General features: G+C 46.0%; 2 protein-coding genes across 5 annotated transcripts in view; one reads left to right on the top strand and one right to left on the bottom strand.

The window, feature by feature from the left end:
* The window catches only part of Ccdc186 (coiled-coil domain containing 186), a 33,477-nt gene extending 23,460 nt beyond the window's left edge, over window positions 1-10,017 (bottom strand). The window contains exons 1-2 of one of the 2 annotated variants that reach the window (XM_021227049.2): window positions 9,999-10,017; window positions 1,282-1,952 (exon numbers count right to left, since the gene is read on the bottom strand). In XM_021227049.2, coding sequence (XP_021082708.1) covers window positions 1,282-1,946 — 665 coding nt within the window. In that variant the 5' untranslated portion in view covers window positions 1,947-1,952; window positions 9,999-10,017. Of the gene's footprint in view, window positions 1-1,281; window positions 1,953-9,388; window positions 9,601-9,998 lie in introns of those variants that run through there. The other variant, XM_005063137.4, reaches the window with a different exon arrangement.
* Window positions 10,018-13,734: 3,717 nt separating this feature from the next.
* Window positions 13,735-21,340, top strand: part of Tdrd1 (tudor domain containing 1) — a 37,716-nt gene continuing 30,110 nt past the window's right edge. Inside the window, exons 1-3 of one of the 3 annotated variants that reach the window (XM_040742341.1) lie at window positions 13,735-13,857; window positions 16,569-16,902; window positions 19,262-19,320. In XM_040742341.1, coding sequence (XP_040598275.1) covers window positions 16,575-16,902; window positions 19,262-19,320 — 387 coding nt within the window. In that variant the 5' untranslated portion in view covers window positions 13,735-13,857; window positions 16,569-16,574. Of the gene's footprint in view, window positions 13,963-16,568; window positions 16,903-19,261; window positions 19,321-21,340 lie in introns of those variants that run through there. The other 2 variants (XM_040742333.1, XM_040742331.1) reach the window with 2 other exon arrangements.

The following is a 21,340-nucleotide window of genomic DNA, read 5'->3' as shown; positions in this document are numbered from 1 at the left end:
TAGTAGCTTACCTGAACCAAGAAGCATTTTGATTTGTAATTAAAAAAATATTATATGTAAAACAAACAAAAAAATCAGTCAAGTTTACAATAACATTTGACACTTATATGATGCCACAGTATGCACAGGAGTGAACAATCTGACTCAGCAATGGGACTCTTCCCATTTAAGGGTTCTGACCAGCGTCCTCATCCACTCTGCCACAATGCTCCTGCTCCGACAGGGTGGACAAAGGAAGAGCTTTTGGTTATTGCTGTTTACTGCACTCCTCATACTTTTAACCTGGTGACTTCCAGTGACACTTGGTAAAACTTGTAAAGCAAACTCAGAAAGCCTGGCTCTTACGCTGTGTATACTGTATATACTAAAGCAAACTCAGAAAGCCTGGCTCTTACGCTGTGTATACTGGCATCTCACCCTCTAGCAGGCTCTTAGTTTATGCCTCAGGACCCACATGCACAGTATCTACCTGTCACATAATTAATGGCATATGAGATAGAAGATGTAAGTGCTGTCTAAACTGTTAAGATTCAACGTCTAAGAGAACCAGGAAAGGGTATCAGGAATAATCTCTTGGGGCCAGGGCTGGGGAGTAGGTGCAGACTGTAGGGGATGAAGACGTTAGCCTAAGCTAAGGGATTTGATCCCCAGAACCTATGTAAAGGGAGAAGGGAGAAATGAAATAAAGTTGTCCCTGACTTTTAATTGTGCACACTCCTTACATCAGAACACACTTATTTTTTAAATTAAAAATTTAGAAAACTTAAATTTAAATTAAAAAATAGAAAAATTAATCTGGGTGGTGATGGTGCACACCTTTAATTTCTGTACTCAGGAGGCAGAGGCAGAGGCCAGCCTGGTCTACAGAGGGAGTTGCAGGGCAGGATTGTTACACAGAGAAACCCTGTCTTGAAAAACCAAAACCAAACCAAAAGAACATGCTGAAGAAACTCAAATTCTCATCAAGCACTGTACAAACAGAAGTCTAAAAGCACAACATGCTCAATCAACTAGTTACTCTGCTCTCCACATTCTAAGCTTCCAAACTTAAGTTTCCTGACTCTTCATTTCCTCTTGAACTTATTCTGCCATAACTTGAATTGCTTTTATAACAGAGTCTCACTCCCTAATGAGCTCCCACTATTTCCTGTATCTATTCCCGTAGGCTCACTTACCCATCAACTACGTACATGCTGCACTCTGAAATGAAAAGTAGACAGGAGGCTACTTTCCTGAGAGCAACTGTGGTTTTGCCTTGTGTCTTCCCACAGCACCACTTACTTTTTAATAGTGAGCTCCTGCTGCAAGTACTTGCCGTGCACACACTTCTCAAACAGGGCTAAGGCCTGCTCTCCTTTATTCACTCCGTTTGGTACTTGGTGCTCCTCTGTCAACTCTGCAGATAAGAGCTCAGTCTCGATTTCTCCCAACAAATCGTCTGATGCCGAAACAGTCTTTATCTGAGAAAGGAGTTTCCTGGTACAGTCTGTATCGTAGAGGCTTGCTGAGGAAGGCTTTGCATTGTTGGCCTCTGTGAATGCAGACGACCTTAACTCTGCCAGTATCTGAGTCACCATCGTTGGTTCCGGGTCACTTGTTTTTGATGCTTGTTTTGCAAAGTCCCCAGCAGGAAAGCCATCTGCTTGTTCAGAGTTTTCTGAGCACGTGTCTGTTTTAGCACAAGAATTCTCACCACCACCACAGTCTGGAATACAGTTTTCTTGTTCAATTTGACTACTGTGTTCATTAGGTTGACATAAAATTTTGTCAGAGTTCAATGACAGTAGTTCAGATTCAGTTTCTAATTTGTTGCCCGGGTCTTCCTCTGGCTCAGGGCTTTTCCCAGGATCTGCATCAGAAGAAATGGAGGCCATGTGCTCTGTCTCAGACATGCTGACTGGCAACAATTCACTTTGCATTTCTTCAAATCCACTCCTGATCTTCATCTACATCTGAGAAATCAAGTAAAAAAAAAACAAACTAAGAGCTTTACATCTTTACACACATGTGATGACATGACCATAATGTGTACCTACCACTCATAAATCCTGTAGATAAGGGCCTTCCCTAGAGGACAAAAAGAGAACAGCTAACCCAAAGTGGACACAACCAGTAGGCCACTGCCATCTCCCAGTGTCCATCCTCACTAGCTCTGGTCTGCAGCAGCAGGCACCGGAACAATGCATGGGACTGGAAGGCCTGAAGGAAGAGAGCCCGGGGTGTGTGATGGGCTCCTGAAGGCCCATGAGGAAGTGGGCAAAAGGAGAGCGAGCAAGGGACCTGCTGGACTCATCTCGGAGCAAGACAGCACACTGTGCGCACGAGTGAGGGCGACAGAAACTCACAGGAAGGATGCTTAAAAATAACAAGACACTGCTTCAGCCCAGAGGCCTCGCTGGGAACCAGCTTCTCGGTTGACTGTAAAGCACTCTCCTCACTGCAAACCAGAGACAGCCTGGATCTACTGTCCAGGTCAGCAGAGCAACCCTTTAATGACTAGATGAGGACACCTTTTTATATTATTCACGAAGATTCCGTCTCTGTCTTCTTTATGGAAAGTTAGTCAACTTCAAAAATTACCCTGAAATACAGAATATAAAATCTTCTACCAGGGCTGGAGAGATGGTACAGCAGTTAAGAGTGCATATTGATCTTGCAAAGACTCAAGTTCAGTCCCGAGCACCTATGTTGGGGCAGCTCACAACTGCCTGTACCTATAGCTCCAGGGGATCCAACACCCTAGACTGACATCCTCTGGCGCTATAGCCATATGCACAACCCCTAGCCCCAACAAACATACTCATAATTAAAAATAAAAAACGAATCCTATTTGTCTTCAAGAAGAGAATTATCAGCGTCTCTGGTCATGTTTCAACAGTGCAGCTACAAACAGGTAAGTTACCAAAGATGAGATCAGACCAGCTGGCCAGATGAGCAACCACAATGAAGTAATTTCCATATGAAATGTACATGTAGGAAATTTAAAAAAGATTAAACTGTATAACAAAAAAATGCATGCTTACATCAGACTTTGAGATGGATGATGATCAGAGGACACTGGCATAGGGAAGAGAAGACTGGCCACACAGAACCCTCAGAATACTAAGCATCAGTGAATGTAGCTAAAGATGAATTATAGTAAATTCTAAGACTCGTAACAACATTTGACTTTACTGTATGATTCCCAGCACCCAGTAAGCTCTCAAGTACTTGCTGAAAATAAAGCCAGCGCTTGAAGAACATTATTCTAGGGTGTGGGAAGGAGTCACTGTAAGTAAGAAAGGGCCTTGGTGTCTGTCCAACACGCTGTTCCTTTGGACCAACTGTGGAGACAATTACTACAGCCATCGATCTCAGGCTCCCAATCACTTAGCTATGCATTACCTACCTGCACATGACACAAATGGACACTATTATGCTGTATAGACTTCATAAATAAGCCCAAGCCTGAACTGATTCAAAGACTTTAGGCTAGACAAATGCAGTGAACACACGAGAATCTCAGTAACTTATTCCAAGAATCTTGGAATAAAAAAAATACCATAGTTTTTGTTATAGGATCAGACAGGTGTACTAGCCTCAAAGCAACATAAAGCTAGTTCACTCATAGTAACTTTCTTTAAAGATACAGCATGTGCTATGATATACAATACAATAAATGTAAGATATAATTCGCTGCTGCTGAATTTAAAATCTTACAAATGTAAAACTGCAGTGGTTTTTAACTTCCTAACCAGTTAATGCTCTATGAGCAGAAGCTGAACTCAGAAGGAACCCTGAGACAGAGATGGGATGATAGAGGCATTGTGACTCGCCAGCATTCCGTTAGTGAGAAGAAATTCCTGAACAGCTTTAGACTCCTCTTTACGTGTTATCATCTATCGTTCCGCTTCCGTGGTCCCCAGGGTTCATTTGAATCCTCCTCCCTGCCTAGCACTTACCCAGCAGTAAGTCAGAGCTGTGCCTAGGTCAGCGTTTTCAGCTCTGTACCCTGAGTCCCAGGCACAGAGCTATGTCCTCTTGTTCATGCTATATTAAGGTCTACCTGAAAACAGGCATTCCTACTGGAGTGCTCTCCAGAGTCTTACACAAAATGGCCAAACTGAAATTCTAACCACAGTACATGTAATTGAGTCCCCGCCGATGGCATCATACACTCAATCATCTGACTTCTCCCTTGTCCTTTGCTTTCATAATCACTCAAACAATTTGTTCTCCTGCTTTTCTGTCACTATTCCCCAGTGCAACCCAGCCCAGGCCTCATCTCACACCTGCAACACTTGGTTTCTCACTCATTCAGTTCTCTCTTCCTGTAACTTCAAGTCAACGAGCAAAGTAGTTAGTAGAAGGGCAGATTATTTGGGACAGTCACAGGGGGTGGGGACAGGGTTACTAAGGGAAGTGACAAATCATCAAATTCAGAGAAGCTATGAAGTTTGTAGCACACTGTCATAAGGACCAGGAACTACTTGTGAAGAGAGCTCTTGCCGCAGTTGAGACCTGGCTCTTCTTCAGACGGTGGTCGCACACAGTCAGACTTGACTCTTCAGATGGTGGACACACACAGTCAGACTTGACTCTTCAGACGGTGGTCGCACACAGTAGGACTTGGCTCTTCTTCTGATGGTGGTCACACACAGTCAGACTTGGCTCTTCTTCTGATGGTGCTCGCACACAGTCAGACTTGGCTCTTCTTCTGATGGTGGTCACACACAGTCAGACTTGGCTCTTCTTCTGATGGTGGTCACACACAGTCAGACTTGGCTCTTCTTCAGATGGTGCTCGCACACAGTCAGACTTGGCTCTTCTTCTGATGGTGGTCACACACAGTCAGACTTGGCTCTTCTTCTGATGGTGGACACACACAGTCAGACTTGGCTCTTCTTCTAATGGTGGTCACACACAGTCAGACTTGGCTCTTCTTCAGACGGTGGTCTTTAAAGCTCCAGTTAATAAAGTTCTGTCTCCACCCTAAAGAGGCAAGCCAGAGAAGAGGAAAGACAGAAAACCTGTCTCTCTTCGAATAGATCAGACAGACACTGTTCAGTCAAGCAGTTAGGGACTCATAGCTTCAATTCTTCTTCAGGGAGACTATGTGATCTTCTTTCCTGTTACTTTTGCTTTGTAAATGACATCACTGTGATGCTGCACTAAAGCAGTCGCTTTAGTTCCCACATCCATCCATCTACTGTAGTGTCGTGCTCCAACAATACACTCACAATCCCCACCGCACGCTCCCATCCCACGGATTTGCCCTATCTAAAATGTTCCGCCTTCAGTCTGCCTAGACACTGAATCTCATGCTGTATCCTCATCCAAACTGCCCCTACTACAAGCTCAAGAACTATGTCCTGTAAATTGAAACAGTATGTCTACAGCAGACAGCCTTTCTTGACCCTTCTGAAGAGGCAGCCACCTTTTAAATGAGCACAGTTCTTGCAACAAGTAAATTTACTCTGAACTGAAACGTTCTGTAACATCAACAATAATAGCAATAAGCAGGTAACAATAACACATACACTCTGTATGACTTTTACCACCATTTTTGCAAATACTGTTGAGTTCTTTTCAATGGAAGCATGGCCCACTGGTTTTGTGAAATGACCTGGGTCAGAAATGCCTTTAGTGGTCTTTAGAAAGGTGATTTCCAGTGTACAAGACAATGCAGAACAGAAAATGTATTGCACATTCTACAGGAGCTTCATCTAGGTAACAGCAAAACAAAACAACCTGTTTACCCACGCTTAGAATTTGTTTAAATATTCTACCAATTAAAGACTAAACTTAAAAGACAGGTATTTACATACCACCTCTCAATATGCTATGACCTGTGCGAATGTCATTATATAAACTGGCATCTCAGTCAATGCCATCAGGGCTGTGCAAATTTAGTTTCTGAAGTTCCAGTGAACACTGACTGGTGACCAGAGGAAAAAGAGATGTTCAGGAGGGCCTATGCTCGTCCACGTGACAATGTCCATACTGAGGAGTACGTGAGAACTGCGGCAGACACAGACCGGCCAACCCCTCCATAAACCGACCTGTCTACCATTATAGGGTCAGGGGTGCCAGCTGGGTTTCCCACAGGCGTCCCCACTTAGCAACACTGAAGAAGTACTGGGATGCTGTCGAAGTTTTTCCTTTTAGAAGAAAAGTGTCATCAAAATTACTGAAGATGACAGTCTGCCAGTAGGCTACAAAAGGGAAGGAAGGTAAAACTAGACTGTTTTAAATGCTGGACAGACCACAGACACACCAGGGTGTGTGGTTATTATAATGTGCACGGCTATTTTGAAGTAAACTATTTTGACTTTGCAATAAGTCACTCATGAAGGGAAATACATTGTTTATAACACAATCACAAAATCCCTCTTGGTTATCCTGCTGTCCCCACAGCTCTCCCATCTCTGACACAGTACTACAGGACACCTCATGCTTCAGCCTGTTGCAGTGGGAGCTGGTTTCCCTCTGGGTGGAGCACATCAGCTGTAGGCAACCCATCACCAAGGCTCACCACCAAGCAATATTCCAACTCCATCTTTACTCCTCAGGAAGCACACTCACATTCCTAGAAAGTTATTCCACACAAAACAATTAGTACTTTATGAGCAAAAACCATAGGCTCATTCACTAAACCTAATGAATTCCATTTACAGGTAGTTGGTAACAGGTCATCAAATAAGCCTCACACGAAGAGCTCATCTGCCAAAGAGACCTGGGGCAGCTTTTCCACAAGGGTATTGTTTTAGATGTTGGGGACATGGAGCAGAATTAAACAGGAGCACTCAGGTGCAGACCTGACGTACAATATCTCATTTGTTTTGCTGCTAAAAATGCTGAAACATTACAGGTCAGTATTTACGTTATTACAGTATTTTACAGTCTACCAGCATTTCACAAGATATGTATACAAATACATACAGATATATGTGAACCTGTTTTACATCCAGTTGAAGATCTTGGTTCACAATACTTTTTACAATTTTGAAATTATGTGCCACTCCACTCACAAATAATACTAGGTGCGTACTTCTCTAGTCAAGATACATTAATACATGCAAACTAAAACTAAACCCATGAGCTCACTTCTGTTCTTTAATAAAATAGTTCCTGTCCTTTGTAAGAATGTCCTCATAACCCTAAATAGTAAATTGTAATATGCATTAACCCTGACACACTTCTCTAGATTAAGCTTTTAAAGTAACAACATAAGGAACGGAAGACAACTTGTGTAAGAAACACTAAGTCATGCTTCCCTGATGAAAACAGCTGACACTGCATTTTCACTGAAGGCAAATTTATGCAGATCAATTTTTACTTAGAGATGAGGCTGAGGCAGTGTCACAGAATTCTAGAAATGGTTCTGCAAGAAGGCTTTTCAGAGGTACAGTAATGTACTGAGTGCCCTTCAGTCCTTTACCCATTACACAATGACACAATGCTGACAGGTTTATGTCTTTCTTTTTGATCTTTTCACATTTTATCTTCAGTGAGATACTGAGTAGTTTATACACCCTGCAGTACTAACACCTCCTTTGTAACAGGCAATCATAGTTTTGGGACTTTAGATCTATGCATTTTTACATGACCCTAAAACAGCTCTTAAACTATTAAGGCAGAAAATTGATATAGAAATTTTACTTTGAAGCTATTTGTATAAAACCCATCAACTTCAAGAAAAGTCCAACAGAGTATTATCTCCTTAAAAATCTGAAAACTGAATAGAAAAACAATTGACCTCAATTAAATGGGATTTGTAAGTTTCCTTTAAAGAGTTGGACTGATGCCTAGATTTAGTTAATTTACAAACAATATTTATTAGCATCTACTACATAATCCTACTTAAACACCTCAACAGACAAGCATTAAGAAATGCACTCTTGACAGTCGGTACTGTGCTGGGGTTTCTTTTAGCTCTTGGTGTCTAATACCCCTTTGCGTCAAGATTCTACTTCTTAAAGCAAACAAAATTCTGTTAAGAAAGTTCAAGTAAAGTTTGAAATGGTGTAGGATTGTAGTATAATTTGTAGGTCTAGATTATCTATCCTATTGCTGCCTCTAAAATACTAAGTAGAACAATTAAATACTGTTAGCCAAGTGATGTTTGTGAGTTTATGAGAAATTCAAAATTGGTCTTTGTCATTTGAAACAAGGAGAAAAGAAAAAAAAAAGAATCCTAGTTTTTATCGAAAGGAAAATAAGCTACAATTTGAGGTTTGGGATTCTTTCCCCACAGGCAGTCAGACAACTTTGGCAAACCCGGGTAGAGTCCCTAAGGAGTTGTGTTGAGGGTGCTGTTTACTAAAGTCACCGTGTAGCCATAAATGCCTTTGAGAACTCAATGTGCGAACCATGCTCAGCGGTGCCGCCTCACTGAGTAGCATCAAAGGGTAATAAATATTCTTTAGTCCGTGGGAGGAGGAACTAAATTTTTATGAGTGGTCACTGCACTACCACACTGCCTTCCAAGCAGCAAAAAAATTAAGACTCCAGTCATACTCCATGGAATCTGCTTAAGAAAACAAACAAAAAGCCCTTACGCTTCTATTATTCTGAATTAGAACAAGCCTTAAAAAGTAAATAAACAAACAAGTCCACGCATCTTCGGGAAGTCTTCCAAAGTTATACTGAAGCAATACTACAAGATTTCCGGCCTACCTTCCAAATCTTCCCTGCACTTAAAACAGGACAAGACGGAGGAGAGAGAGAGGGAGGGAGGGAGGAAGAAAGCAGGCCAATCGGCGCGGTGGTCTTCTGACAACAGCGAGCTGGACGGACACACAGACACACACACACACACACACACACACACACACAGGTGATGCTCGCCACACTCACAACCCTCAGCAGACTGCATCCAGGGTCCGTCCCCCTGCGACTCTGTCGTGCTGATGGTGATCCTGCTGCACCCTTCTCCTGCCCGGCACCTCAGAAGAAACAAAGAGAGGCTGGGCATCGGTGGCAGGCAGGCGACGCGGGGTCTTGACTGAGGAGCCCCGGGTGGGTAGCAGGCGCGGTTTCACCGTCTCCTCCTCCTCCTCCGCTGCCGCCGCTTCACAAGGGCAAGCGGCGGGGCTCGAACCCCAGCTGCTCCGGATGCAAAGCTACCCGAAAGCCAAGGCGTGAGCGAGCCTCTCCCCGGGGGCCCGCTCCTTTAGCTACGGCAGAAAAGGAGATCGGAGCGGTTCCCCACCGAGGTTCGGGGAGATAGATGCAACGTTAGAAACCCCCGGCAGCCGCGACCTCACAGAGCCGCCGCTGCCGAGCGACGGGAACTCGCGGTCCACTCGGGAGAGCGATGCGGGCGAGCACACAGCCCCCGAGGGCCCCGCCAGCCCGCCCCGGACGCCCCTCGCCCGCCCCGGACGCCCCTCGCTCGCCCACTCACCGTCCGTAGCCCGACCCCGGGCCGCGCCTTAACGAGGCCGCTGGAGCTCCGGCTCCGGGGCGAGCGCGTCCATGGCCCGGTCACGCCTACACGGAGCGGGCGCGGGAGTCACGCGTGGAGACCGCGGCCGCCGTCTCCCCACCCCCCGCCGCCCGGCTCTCAAACCGAGGCTCTCCCAGGAACCCCAGAGGAGCTGACACATCAACAAAGATGGCGGCGACGCCGGAGCCGGCGCGGCTGCGGCTGAGGGGCGGGGCTCCCGGGAGGAGCCAATCAGCGCGGCGCGGACTCCGTGACGCCGAGCACCTGGAGGTGGGCGCGGCTTCGGAAAGCCCCGCCTCCTGCCCTCCCCGCGCCTGGAGACCTTGCCCAGCGGCTCGCACCTGCGCCCCGGCGGAGGGCTGGAGCAGGCCGGTTGGCTTTGCCGGTGCTTGCTTTCTGTCTGTAGGAAGTACTTGCCATCTTCCGCCCTCACCCTTTGACCGGCCAGTTAGTGAGTCAGTGGCATAAAGTAATAAAAGAGAATTCGAGAAGTGGCTTCCCGGTTCCGAAAGGCGTTGCAAACTTTGCACTGGACGTGGGTGGGCCAGGTGGGCAGGAGCAAGCCTACCTGTGCATGCGAGCATTCGTCCCTGGGAGCCGGCTCGCGGCAGCGTTCCCTTGACACCCTTGATTTGGAAACTTGAGTGGCACTCGGTACCGTCGCTTACTAAAAAGCTGTTGGTGCGGCTGTCAACTTGCAAGAGGACCTAGGGCCCCTGGGCTGCGTGTCCCAGTAGGTTGCATGGCTGCAAGAAGGGTGTTAATTATTAGTGACCAAGCCCATTTTGGGGGAGGGGAGGAAGGTAAGCAGTTTCAGTTCTGGAGGTTTTGCAAACCACCTCTGTCCGGTGGGGGAAAAGTGTTTAAAGTTTAGAGTGGTATAGACGTTAAGTCGTGAGTGAAAATAATTAAGACTTGTCTTCAATGGCAAGTTTGAAAAGCAACATTCATTTCTGTTAAGCTACTTTAATAATTGATGGGGAGGAAAAAAAATGTGACGCTAATGTCTTTTTGATAAGACGGTGATGCTGCCTCCTGAAATGACGGTAATGTATTACAGCGCATTTTGCAATTAAGATGCCTGTGGCAAGCCTGGGAGTGGTGGCGCTTGCCTTTAATCCCAGTACTCGGGAGGCAGAGGCAGGAGGATCTCTGTGAGTTCGAGGCCAGCCTGGTCTACAGAGTGAGTTCCAGGACAGCCTCCAAAGCAATACAGAGAAACACTGTCTCGAAAAACAAAAACAATCAAACAAACAATAAGATGCCTATGGCTTTTAACCTCTGAGCCTTCTCTCCAGCATGAGCTGACACTTTCAGAGCTCATGTTATCAGGAGTAACTACCATTATTTCTGAAATGTTTTTTCTGAATTTGTATTGGTAATAAAGCATATTAAGTATGCTTGGGAACTATCTTTTTAACCACAAGAGAGAAGAAATGCTGATGCAAAGCCAAAGGACTGAGATAGAAATACTGCAATCTTTTATTTGGATTTACAAATACCACAATGAAATTGGTGGGTTTTATTTCCATGAAGAAGTCAGTGATGCAACATTAGCCTCGCATGGACAAGACCTGGAATTCAGTCCTTGGAGTGACAGGTGTCTACAGAAAAGAACCGTGAACAGCCTAAAGAACACCCCTGCTCGCCAGATCTCTAGTTTCCACCAAATGTGCTTGACTGAAAAGTTACAAGGCCTGGCTCCAAGTTTGGGGCAGGAAGTGTGGAATAGCTTAGAAAATGCTCTAGTCAGACGAGCATTTGGTATGATGGCTTTCTCCCACAGCACACTGCAGAAAGGAGAAAACCTTACAGAGGAGACATGTAAAAAATGCTATGTCAGCTACATGATCAAATCTGTTAGCTTTATCATAAGTTCATAAAAATGTGTGTTTGATATCTATTGATTTTGATCCTCCCGTGCAGACCTTGTGTGCTGGACCTGGGATCTCAGGACCTGAAAGAATGGGGCTGTAGACAACCTTACTTCCTTTTCGGTGTACTTTTTATACAGAGTGTAACAAAGTAACAAAGAAATCAATGTGTTGGGCCCCAGCCCGCACAGGACCTCTGTGCATTGCTCGTCAGCTGATAGCATCAGGTGCATCCTGTTCTCTAATCCTGGCTTACAGCCCCGGCCTTGCTCACCTGGCATCAATATCTAGCACCAGGGAAACACAAGCTCTTACACCTGGGGTTTCTCCACTGCCCTGTGAGTCTGTATATAAGGCTGCTCACTCCTTATGGGCAGACATACAGATGCAGCACATACACAAACGCATTCTCTTAGCACAAACAGCTGGGCGTTGCCTCTTTCATTTCCTGATACCTCGGACTTGTTCGTGGCGAGGATGCCACGGCGATGATCCAGGGAAGGTTGTTTGAACTCAGAAAAGCACGTAACTAGATGCCAGTGCACACATACTATTGACGGAGCAGCCCTTTCTCAGAACTGTCTCAGGACAGACCAATTTAAACACGATGCCTGGCGCGTACTATAGATTGTATCTGGGAAAGCAGGAGAGCAAGGCAGAGGCTACGTACAGATTCGGGGTACACTGACCAGATCGGGTTCTATAGCTATGATCTGACCTCCATCTGAGTGTAAATGTTTGTCGCAGGAGGCACAAACTCATGACCAAAAACAATCCAGAGAACGAAATGCACCTGAGGTAAAAGGCCCTCTCTCTGCCTTTTCTCCCAGAGCTTCTCTCACGGTTCCCCAAGGCGTTGTTCACCATGCATCACTCTTTTCAGGTGTTCCAACAGATACCACACAATAAAAATGTCACTTTGCCTCCGAACAACCCATACTCCATTCCTATCATGAGAACTGCATCAGACAAACTTCATGATCATGGGGCATGCTTCCAAATGCCGGGTCAGTACTCCCGGAAGTTGTCAGCCGGGAGAAACGGCCCCAGCCATGGAAAGATAACTAAAAATAACATTGGATTCTGGCTCAGAAGATGGATAGAAGCTGGGCAGGAATTTGAATAAATTAGGGGCTTCGGTTAATGATAATCATTCCTTAAAAAAGTGAAGACTTCATCACTCTAACATGGTCGTTGTAGGACAGACTAGATTCTAAAAGTAACCTGTTAAAACGGCAACGTAGGGCACGGTAGCTGAATGAAAAAATGAAAAAGGAGACATGACTAGGTATTTTTTTTATAGATTTGGGGGAGAGCATAGCCAGAGGCAGAGACATCTAGGAGAGTCCACAGTGAGCATGACCCTGAGCGGGGGCCATGTAAGGAAAGAGAGGAGAGTCTGGAGACCAGGAGAGTAAAGGGTAGACAAAAGACCGCATAACTAAAATAACTGGATTATATAGGGAGGGCAGCCTGGGCTGGAGAAGTTTAGGGGCAGGGTGGGCTATGCCAACCATACCCTTTAACAGGTAGGGACTGAGGGGTGCTGGGAGGACTTGGTAGCCAAGTCCAATTTGGTATGCTAAATAGGTATCTCAGCCATTTGTTTTGGGTTTGAGACCTGACAGTATCCCATGCCTTTAACCCCAGCGTTCCAGAGACAGAGTCATGAGGGTATATGAGTTCATGGCCAGCCTGGTCAACATAGTAAGTGCCAGAGGCAGGAGGATTTCTGGTGAGTTCAGGGACCGCTGGGTCAATATAGCAAATCACAGGCCAGCCAGGGCCTACAGTGAGACACAGTCTCAAAAAACAAAACTGATTCCCAAAAGCGGTCCCCTGAATTCCACATACGTGCCTTGGCACAAAATAAATGAAAAATGTAAAAATTATAAAGATATACATCTGGTCATTGCTTTTTAAGATTCAAGAACGTGACCAGGATGAAAATGTAGGCAAGAGGCCAGGCAATGGTGGTGCACGCCTTTAACCCCAGCACTTGGGAGGCAGAGGCAGGCGGATCTCTGTGAGTTCGAGGACAGCCTGGTCTACAGAGTGAGTTCCAGGACAGCCTCCAAAGCTACCCAGAGAAACCCTGTCTCGAAAATCAAAACAAACAAGTTTGACAATGAGTCCTCTTGAAAGTGGCTGACAGGCACATGGAGATGCCATTCTTTTGAGCACCTTAGTAACGTTCCTCCCTTCCCCAAAAAGCGGGCCCTCAGTTGGGAGTCTGGGGTCTGGTGTGCTTAGTTTCCAGCAGAGGTGGAGGAGTGGGTACTCTGGAAAAACTGAAAAAAAGTCGCTAACGGGGCAACCTACCCTCTCCAAATTAGCCCCCGGTGCTCCCGGGGACACCTGTCCGGAGAAAGCTACAAGAGTCCCGCGTTGGTGAGCCTGCACCGCCGCAGCCAGCACCTGCTTCCAATCCACGCGGCCTCGCGGCACCTGCGCCCTGGGCGCGTGGGCGGGGTTGGGCGCACGTGGGCGCCCCACTGCGCAGGCGCGGGGCCAGCCGCTCGCACGAGGGCGGCCTTGGGCGGCCAAGGCGAGGTAAGCACTGGTGGAGCTGCTCCTGGCCCTCGGGGGATGGCGAGCATCAGCACCACCAGGCTCCCGAGACGGGCCCGGGGTAGAGGCCACTTGGGCTCCCTCCAGGTCAGGAGGCCGGGGGCGCCCCGGGGCGCGGGAGCTCAGCGTCGAGATGAGCTCGGGCTTGGGTCGTTGGGAGCCGGAAGTTGGGAGCTGGACGTTGAGGTCGGGCGTTAAGTCGGGCGTTGAGCGGGCACAGGACGTGCACATGGGACGAGGCTGGAAGGGCAGAGGCGACCTCCGAGCCTCGCCGAGAGCTTTGGGTGTGGGTGGAGGGAGCCGGAGCCCAGCCACTGGGGTGTGGACAAGCAGGGGCCCAATTTGGAAACGGCACCCCTCAAGTGTCAAAAGCTGTTTGGTTTGCTGTCTGTCTGGCTTTCTCACCCAGAGACTCGTGCCTCGGCTGAGGTCACAGCTGGAGTGCCCTTAGGACTCCTCAGGCCCTTTCCCCTAGACCCGCTTGTGCCCAGTAGCATCTGCTGGGTCACCAAATCTTAAGAGCCCTCGCCGGCCAAATAGGCGAGTTAACGCAACCCGCCGTGTGCCAATCACTCCTCTTGGCACTTGGCTTTGCCAGGGCCCCAGCTGTAAGTTTCTCCGGCTGGGCCTCGGGCGTCCAAGCAGTCGGATGTCTGTCTTTTTTCCTTTTTCCCCCTGACATCACGGGAATTGCACAACTAGGTACCTAACCCCCGGATTCTCAAGCGGGCGCTTGGCCTGCCTGAGTCGGGGACGGTGGGTGGAGGGTGACAAGTTGTTGAACTTTTAGCAGTCGACTTAACGTTGAGCAAGTGAAGAAATCTACTTTAATCCCGAGACTTCTGTTTCTAAACGTTTCGAACTCCCCTGGGCATGGTGGTTTACTGAAATCTCAGCTCTGAGGTCGAAGCAGAGGGAGGGCAAGTTCAAAGCCACCAAAAAAAGTCTTGCAAACTCCTTCCTCACGACACAAAGATAGGTTGGAGGAGTGTGTGTCTGTGATGGTGTGTGTGGGGGGGGGAGAGAAAGAGAGAGACAGACAGAGAGACAGACTATAAATGTGTGTGGTGTCCGTCCATCCTAAATGAGTTGTTTGCTGCTGTCTGCCGGGAGAAGGGTGTTGGGAAAGCAGCCTCCATTGCCCTGGGTGGTTGAAATACAGGTTTGTCTAATCATGGTAAGTGTTGTGGAAGTTACTACTCCTGCCTGCAGTCTTATAGTCACCCAAATCCTAGAAAGATGAAGTGTTTTGAGCAAAATAGCATCACTAAATGAGGAAGGTGGGGTCTGAGTCTGGTTTCAGAGCTTGCGATGTGCGGAACCATTGAGTTTTGCAGCTCCAAACCAGCTTTGCCCATTGCATAGAATGTCTCTCCTGAAGTGCACAAAGGCCACCCCAGAAGGCAAGAGCAAGCTTGGAGAAGGAAAGCAAGTCTGGCAGGGGTGTTTGGGCCAGTGTTTGATGGCATTGCCAGACGGAGTTCAATGGAGGCATAGATCATACATGCTGTGCGTTCAACATGAAGACCCCTGAAGGACTGCACTGGAAGTCTATCAGAAATACAATGGATTGTCTGTGTACTTGAATCTGAATCAGAAATACAGGGGATTGTCTGTGTACTTGAATCTGAATCAGAAATACAGGGGATTGTCTGTGTACTTGAATCTGAATCAGAAATACAGTGGGTCGTCTGTGTACTTGAATCTGAATTAGTGTTTTGGATATTTCATGTTCCGATAACTTTTTCTGTGGGCAGATGTTTTTCATGGCCCCCAAATTCAATCTCTTATGTATTGTCAGGATTGTATTAAACTGTATCTAATTTAAAACGGGAAATGAAATAGAAGTTTTAGGACACAAATCCCTTTTTCTTCTGTCTGTCCAAAATCACCTTAACTGATTTTAGTTTCTGGCTCCTGCTCCCTTTGAAAGTTTTGGAAGAATAGGCAGTTTCACCTGCGTGCTACATGTCACTCTGCCAAAAGGAGTTGTTGCTCCACTTCAGCTCCCCCCCCCCCCGGGCTGTGAGGACACTGGGCAGTCCTTTAGAGTGATGGGCAAACCTCAAGCCAGCAGTGTTCTGACAGGTGTCCCTCCCAGGCACTTTTTGCAGCCACTGAAACTCATTTTCAGAGAAAGCTGCACACATAGGTCCTTGAAAGAAATAAATGCGTTTCTTTACAGTACATGAAGCTCAGCTGGGGGTTTTCAGAGCAGGATGCCCGAGAAAACCAGGGAGAATAGGGATCAGCTGAGAGGAGTTGAGACAGATGACTCGGACGATGAGGCAGGTAGGGGGCCGGGGCCGCCTTGACAAGTGGCAGTCATGATGTTAGGTTGGCATGGCTACACCGTACTCCACTAGGAAGAGGGAGGCTTACCCAGAAGACGGTGTTTCCCATTGGGAAAGGTCTTCTCTGTCTCTTGAACTTCAGAGTAAGGAATGGTGTGGATCTCTGAGACAATGGTTCGGATGCTCTTGAGTTGCTGGTGCAAGTGAATCTGCCAAGCCTGGAATTTACACCCAGTGAGGAATGTTTGTGAGCTGTAGGCCAGATCTTGATAGCAAGGTTAAGTCGGCTTGGTATTGTATACAGGAATTACCAGATATATAATGTTTGAAAGAAGTCACCTGGGTTTATAGTCCTACTTTCACAATTAAATTCACCTGTTGAATGTATTTCTTCCTCAGAATTCAATGAATGTTAAGTTGCCACCTGATATGATGCCACGAAGTAATTTGGAAGCCTCTACTTGTAAAATGGCAGAGCCATTTAATTTTGAGAAACAGGAAAACAAGCTTCCACCCCAGGATTCACTAAGAAGCCCTGTAGCACAGCATAACCATCCCAATTTCAGGCTGAAAAGCCCAGAGAATGGAAATAAAAAGAACAGTTTCTTGCTTTGTGAGCAAAGCAAACAGTATTTAACTAGTCAGGAAGATAACCTGGTGGTGTCTTCAAACGCTGCTTGCATCAATGGAGAAGTGGGTGGGGCCAAAGGAGAGAGGAAGGCGTTACCAACAGGTGAGTGAGCACTGCCCTCTTGTACTTGCTTTGACGGGTTGGGTTCTGACTTCAGTTAAGACCGAATGCGGGTGGCATAACAGAGCAGCCAATGACTATAGAAGAGTTCTTGCATCTAATACCAAGTAGTATCCTTGGCTTCATTGATCACAGAAAAGCTCCCACAGGAGGGGGTGACTAGAGATGACCCTCTATCTCCAGGGAAGTGGAAAGGAAGGCAGGCTCCTTGTGAAGTGAGCTTGCTCTTTGTGGAAGGGAGGGCCTAAGGGGATTTAACATCTGGGTGTGTTCACTGTGATCTTTTAATGCGTTGTTAATCCAGTGGGAAGTGTAGCCCTCTAGGAGGCCCCTAAGTCAGAACTGAGGCTGTGCAAGCTGCGCACACCTCACAGCTCAGTTTAGGGCCAGCACCAGCCTGGGCCAGGGGTCCTTGAGTTTTTTCATGGACAGCATAGGACTGCAACCTGGAAAGGATGCCAGGCCTCCTTGAGACTTGCCAAATGTTTTCTCAAAACCTAACAGTTTCCTACTGCAAGGACAACAGAAAATAATTTGCATTATGTGAAAAACAATGTTTAAATTAGAATATCTGGAACATGAACCTGCACTTAGAGCTTCATGTGTGGTAATGCTGACATTGGACACCAGCATCTGACAGTTCTTGGAAATGCAGTAAACCAGTACTCCAAATGGCAGCAGCAGACCCTGCAGTGTGAAGTTATATGATCTGGAGCTCCATACTGTGTACTAGCATAACTTTTAAATATATATATATATACATTTTATTGAATTCTTTTGTGTAACATTCTGAACATGGTTTCTCTTCCAACTCCTTCAGATCCTTCCCCCCCAATTCCACACTCTCCTTAGAAAACAGGCAAAACATTTTTAAAAAAGCACAACACAAAACTCTAAAAGAGAAAAATCAGAAACCATAATATACAAACAAAAGATTAGTAAAAGACACGCATGCACACACATGAAGCAGCGTGAGGAAACATCTACAAACGCTGTGTTGGCATCAACTGCAGGGCGTGGGGCTGCCCTTCCATGTGGTTAATTTACCCAGTCAGATTCCTTGGTAAGCAGACAGATATCAGTTGCAGATAGCTTCTTGGTTAGGGGTGGAATACCCTGTCTACTTCCCCTCTGTGCTAAGACCCATCTGGCTGGCTTGGACTTGTGCAGGACCTGTCAATGTTGGCGCTGTCTCTGAGCTCCTAAGTGTCACCCTGCTGTCTGGAAGACGGTGCTTCCTTGGTGTCTTCCATCACCTCTGGTTCTTAGAATCCTTCCTCTGCCTTATAGACCTGAGGCCTGAGGAGTTTGACAAAACATCTCCCTTAGGACCCAGTGGGACGGGCGCTATATTAGTTCCCATCCACTGTACAGGCTTTTCTGGTGGTGGCTGAGTGAGGCACTGATCTATGGGTATAGCAGAATGTCTTTAGGAGTCATTTTACGGCTTTGCTGCTTTAGCAGAACAGTAGTATTTGTTTTTCTCCTAAGTCCGTGGCCTTTCTAGGTTCTTGGGTACCTGAGCAGTATAGAGCATGCGTTCTGTTTCACGGAGTGGGCCTTAACTCAGAGGTGATTATTCTCAAAGTTTTTGTGTCACTGTTGCCTCTGTATTGTGTAGGCAGGTCAGCTGTAGTAGAGTTCAGGATGTGTAGCTGGCAGTTTACCTTTTCCCCTCTGCTAATGTGCAGTGTCTTTCAGTACCATGAATACTATTAGTAGGGGTTAAGGCTGTAGTAGGCACCCTCTTGACTTCTCTGTGTTCAATGATATATAAGTGTTAAGTAGTAGGTTTCACCATCAGTTTGTGGAGAGTAACCAGTAGCCTTGGCAATACCCTGCATGTGTGGAAATTTTCCATGGGGTCCTTTTGGCCAAATACTGAACCAGATGTAATCCATCCCTGGCACTGGAGGCTTTTACAATACTAGGTTTCCATGCAGCCCCTGAAATGACCCTTAGTGTTAGTTGTCCCTCCTATCTCCCCTCCTTCCCCCCCCGTACAGTCGCCGTGTTAGCACTGGCTCTTACTTTGCCATTTCAGTGTTGATGTGCTATTAGAAGGACAGTATTCCCATCCACATGAGACGACCTCTTGGCGCTCCTTTTCCTGTCTGTGAGGCTGGCTGGATTCTTTGAGATGCTTAGAAGCAGCATGCATACCTGTGATGCTAGAAAATTCTTTTCTGTCAAGAAGATACCGTTTGTTTTTTACAGTGTAGCTGGGAGGTGGTTGGGGACAGCTACTGTTTGGACCTCACCCAGTTACACCATTTACATGATCAGAAGTGATGAAACGTAGTGTTTGGCATTTAATAGAATTGTGTTTTCCCTCTCCTAGGAAACCCAGTGTCGCCATTAAGTCTTGGAAGCAGTTCACCACCCAACCAAGTGAAAACTGTAAGTTTCTTTTTTCCATCGTGACATGTTTTAGGCTGTGGGGTGGGGTTCAGGGCCAGGTTTGCTTTTCTCTAACCTAGACCGCTCTTGGAAAAGTCCTTTGTTTTTTAGGTAACTGCAGATTCACATGTGGGAGGCATAGGGTTAGAGTGAGGTCCTTCCCACATAACCTTTATCCAGTGACCTCCAGGGTCATAGCCTGTGCTGAAGGAGAGCATTGCTGTCATCACAGGGTTCCTACATGCATTTCTGTGGCCACCTCCATAGGTTCTGCCCCTCCTTTGAACCCTAACAACTGCTTAATGTATTCAGAGTTGCACAGTTTTGTTATTTTGGGGATGTTTCCTCGGTGGACTTCTATTACAGGCTTCTCTCTCAATAATTCCTTGAGGATTGGGCTGAATTTGTAGTATTTTAATGTATTATTTAATAATACATTATCCATTGGAGAAATGTCTGTCTTTTGTTCATTTCCTGGGCAGGTCATTGGTGTTTAACTTGTAAGTTTTGGAAGTTCTTTTCATGTTTGTTTTTGTGAAGCATGGTTTGCCTGGTCTTGCTTCTGCCTCCAACCTTGTCTCTTCATCTCCCAATGAAGCCTTTTAGCAGATGTCTAGCTGATCAAACTCTTCTGTGAGTGTTGAACTTGGGTGTTAAGACTGTAAACCCCTTGCTACTGTAGATCCCTTACACCTGCTCCTCGTGAGAATGTTTCATGGTTTTATGTTTTGATCCCGTTTGAGTTAATTTCGTTTAAGGAGCTTGGCTTGTGGTTTCGCTGTCTTTGTGGGTAGGTGTTCTGTTGTCCTGGGTGCTGTTGGTGGCAAAGTTAGCATTTCTTGGCTGTCTGTGAATTAGTCCAAGTCAGTTGATATTTGCGAAATTATAGATGCCACAGAGCACCTCCGTTGTTCATTGCTTCCCAGCCATTCTGCAGCACCCAGGACAACAGAACAAGGGCACATGGCCAGATAGTCCTGAAAGGGAACTGATTGTTCAACTTTATTTTGCCTTTCAGTACCTTAGCTTCTTTGCCTTCAAATAGACTGATTAGAATAATCTTGTTCCCATATCTACAAAGCAATCCTGTTTGTCAGGAACAGTGTTGAATCTGTCACCTGATGGAGTTGAGGTAGACCCCTCTTCTGTACTGGTCTTCTGATCCACAGAGGCGTGGGTCTGTGTACTCTGATTCCTTTCGCTTTGCGGTTTTCAGCTCCTATGTTAAATCTTGTTAGATTAATGCAGAAGAATGTATTTTGAGTGATTTTTGTGTCCTTGAGTTCATTGCTAAGAAGTAGAAATGGTAGAGCTTTTTTCTTGTGTCTTTGCTGAAGGCATTTATCTTAGGAATCAAATGCGTTTACTGTAATGATTAATACAGTGATGGATATTTTAGTCTTTTGTGGGTTACATTAATATCTTAATTGTACCTTTGAAATAAATACCATGTGGTCATGGAATGTTAACTTCTTACTGTTTGTATGATATCAATGAAATATTGACCTTGATAAAAGTATTGTTTCCTCAAATTGTATAATTATTTTTGTTACTGAAATATTTAGCAGAATTCTCTAGTAAAAATAGTCCAGGCTTTGTCATTTCTTTTGGGGGTCTTAAACTGTGATATAATTTCCCTAATATTTATAACTGTTCAAATTATTTCATGTTATTTGTTTACGAAACTGGTCTGTTACTTGTGTAGTCAATGTCTATGTATGCTGAGTCCAGTCTGTTCTGGATTAGTTATGTGATGTTTGTAGGGTGTGTAGTTCAGTTGTATTCCATTTCATTCTTTTGACTTGGGACTTTTCACGTGGTGCTCTCGGTTTTTCTCTCAATGGAGCTTTGACAGTGTCCCATAAGTTTAGATAACGTGTGCGTGCGTGCGTGTGTGTGTGTGTATGTGTGTGTTCTGTCCAGTGTGCTTTAACTCAAACTCTGAGACCCACAAATTATTTAGAAAGTGTTTTTGAGTGTCTGAGTCTTTGTCACAATAATCTTGCTATTTTCTGAGTGT

The sequence above is a fragment of the Mesocricetus auratus genome, unplaced genomic scaffold (assembly GCF_017639785.1).
Source record: "Mesocricetus auratus isolate SY011 unplaced genomic scaffold, BCM_Maur_2.0 Super-Scaffold_4256, whole genome shotgun sequence".
Classification (NCBI taxonomy): Eukaryota; Metazoa; Chordata; class Mammalia; order Rodentia; family Cricetidae; genus Mesocricetus; species Mesocricetus auratus.
The sequence above is the reverse complement of the archived record's forward strand: the minus strand, read 5'-3'. Positions and strand labels throughout refer to the sequence as shown.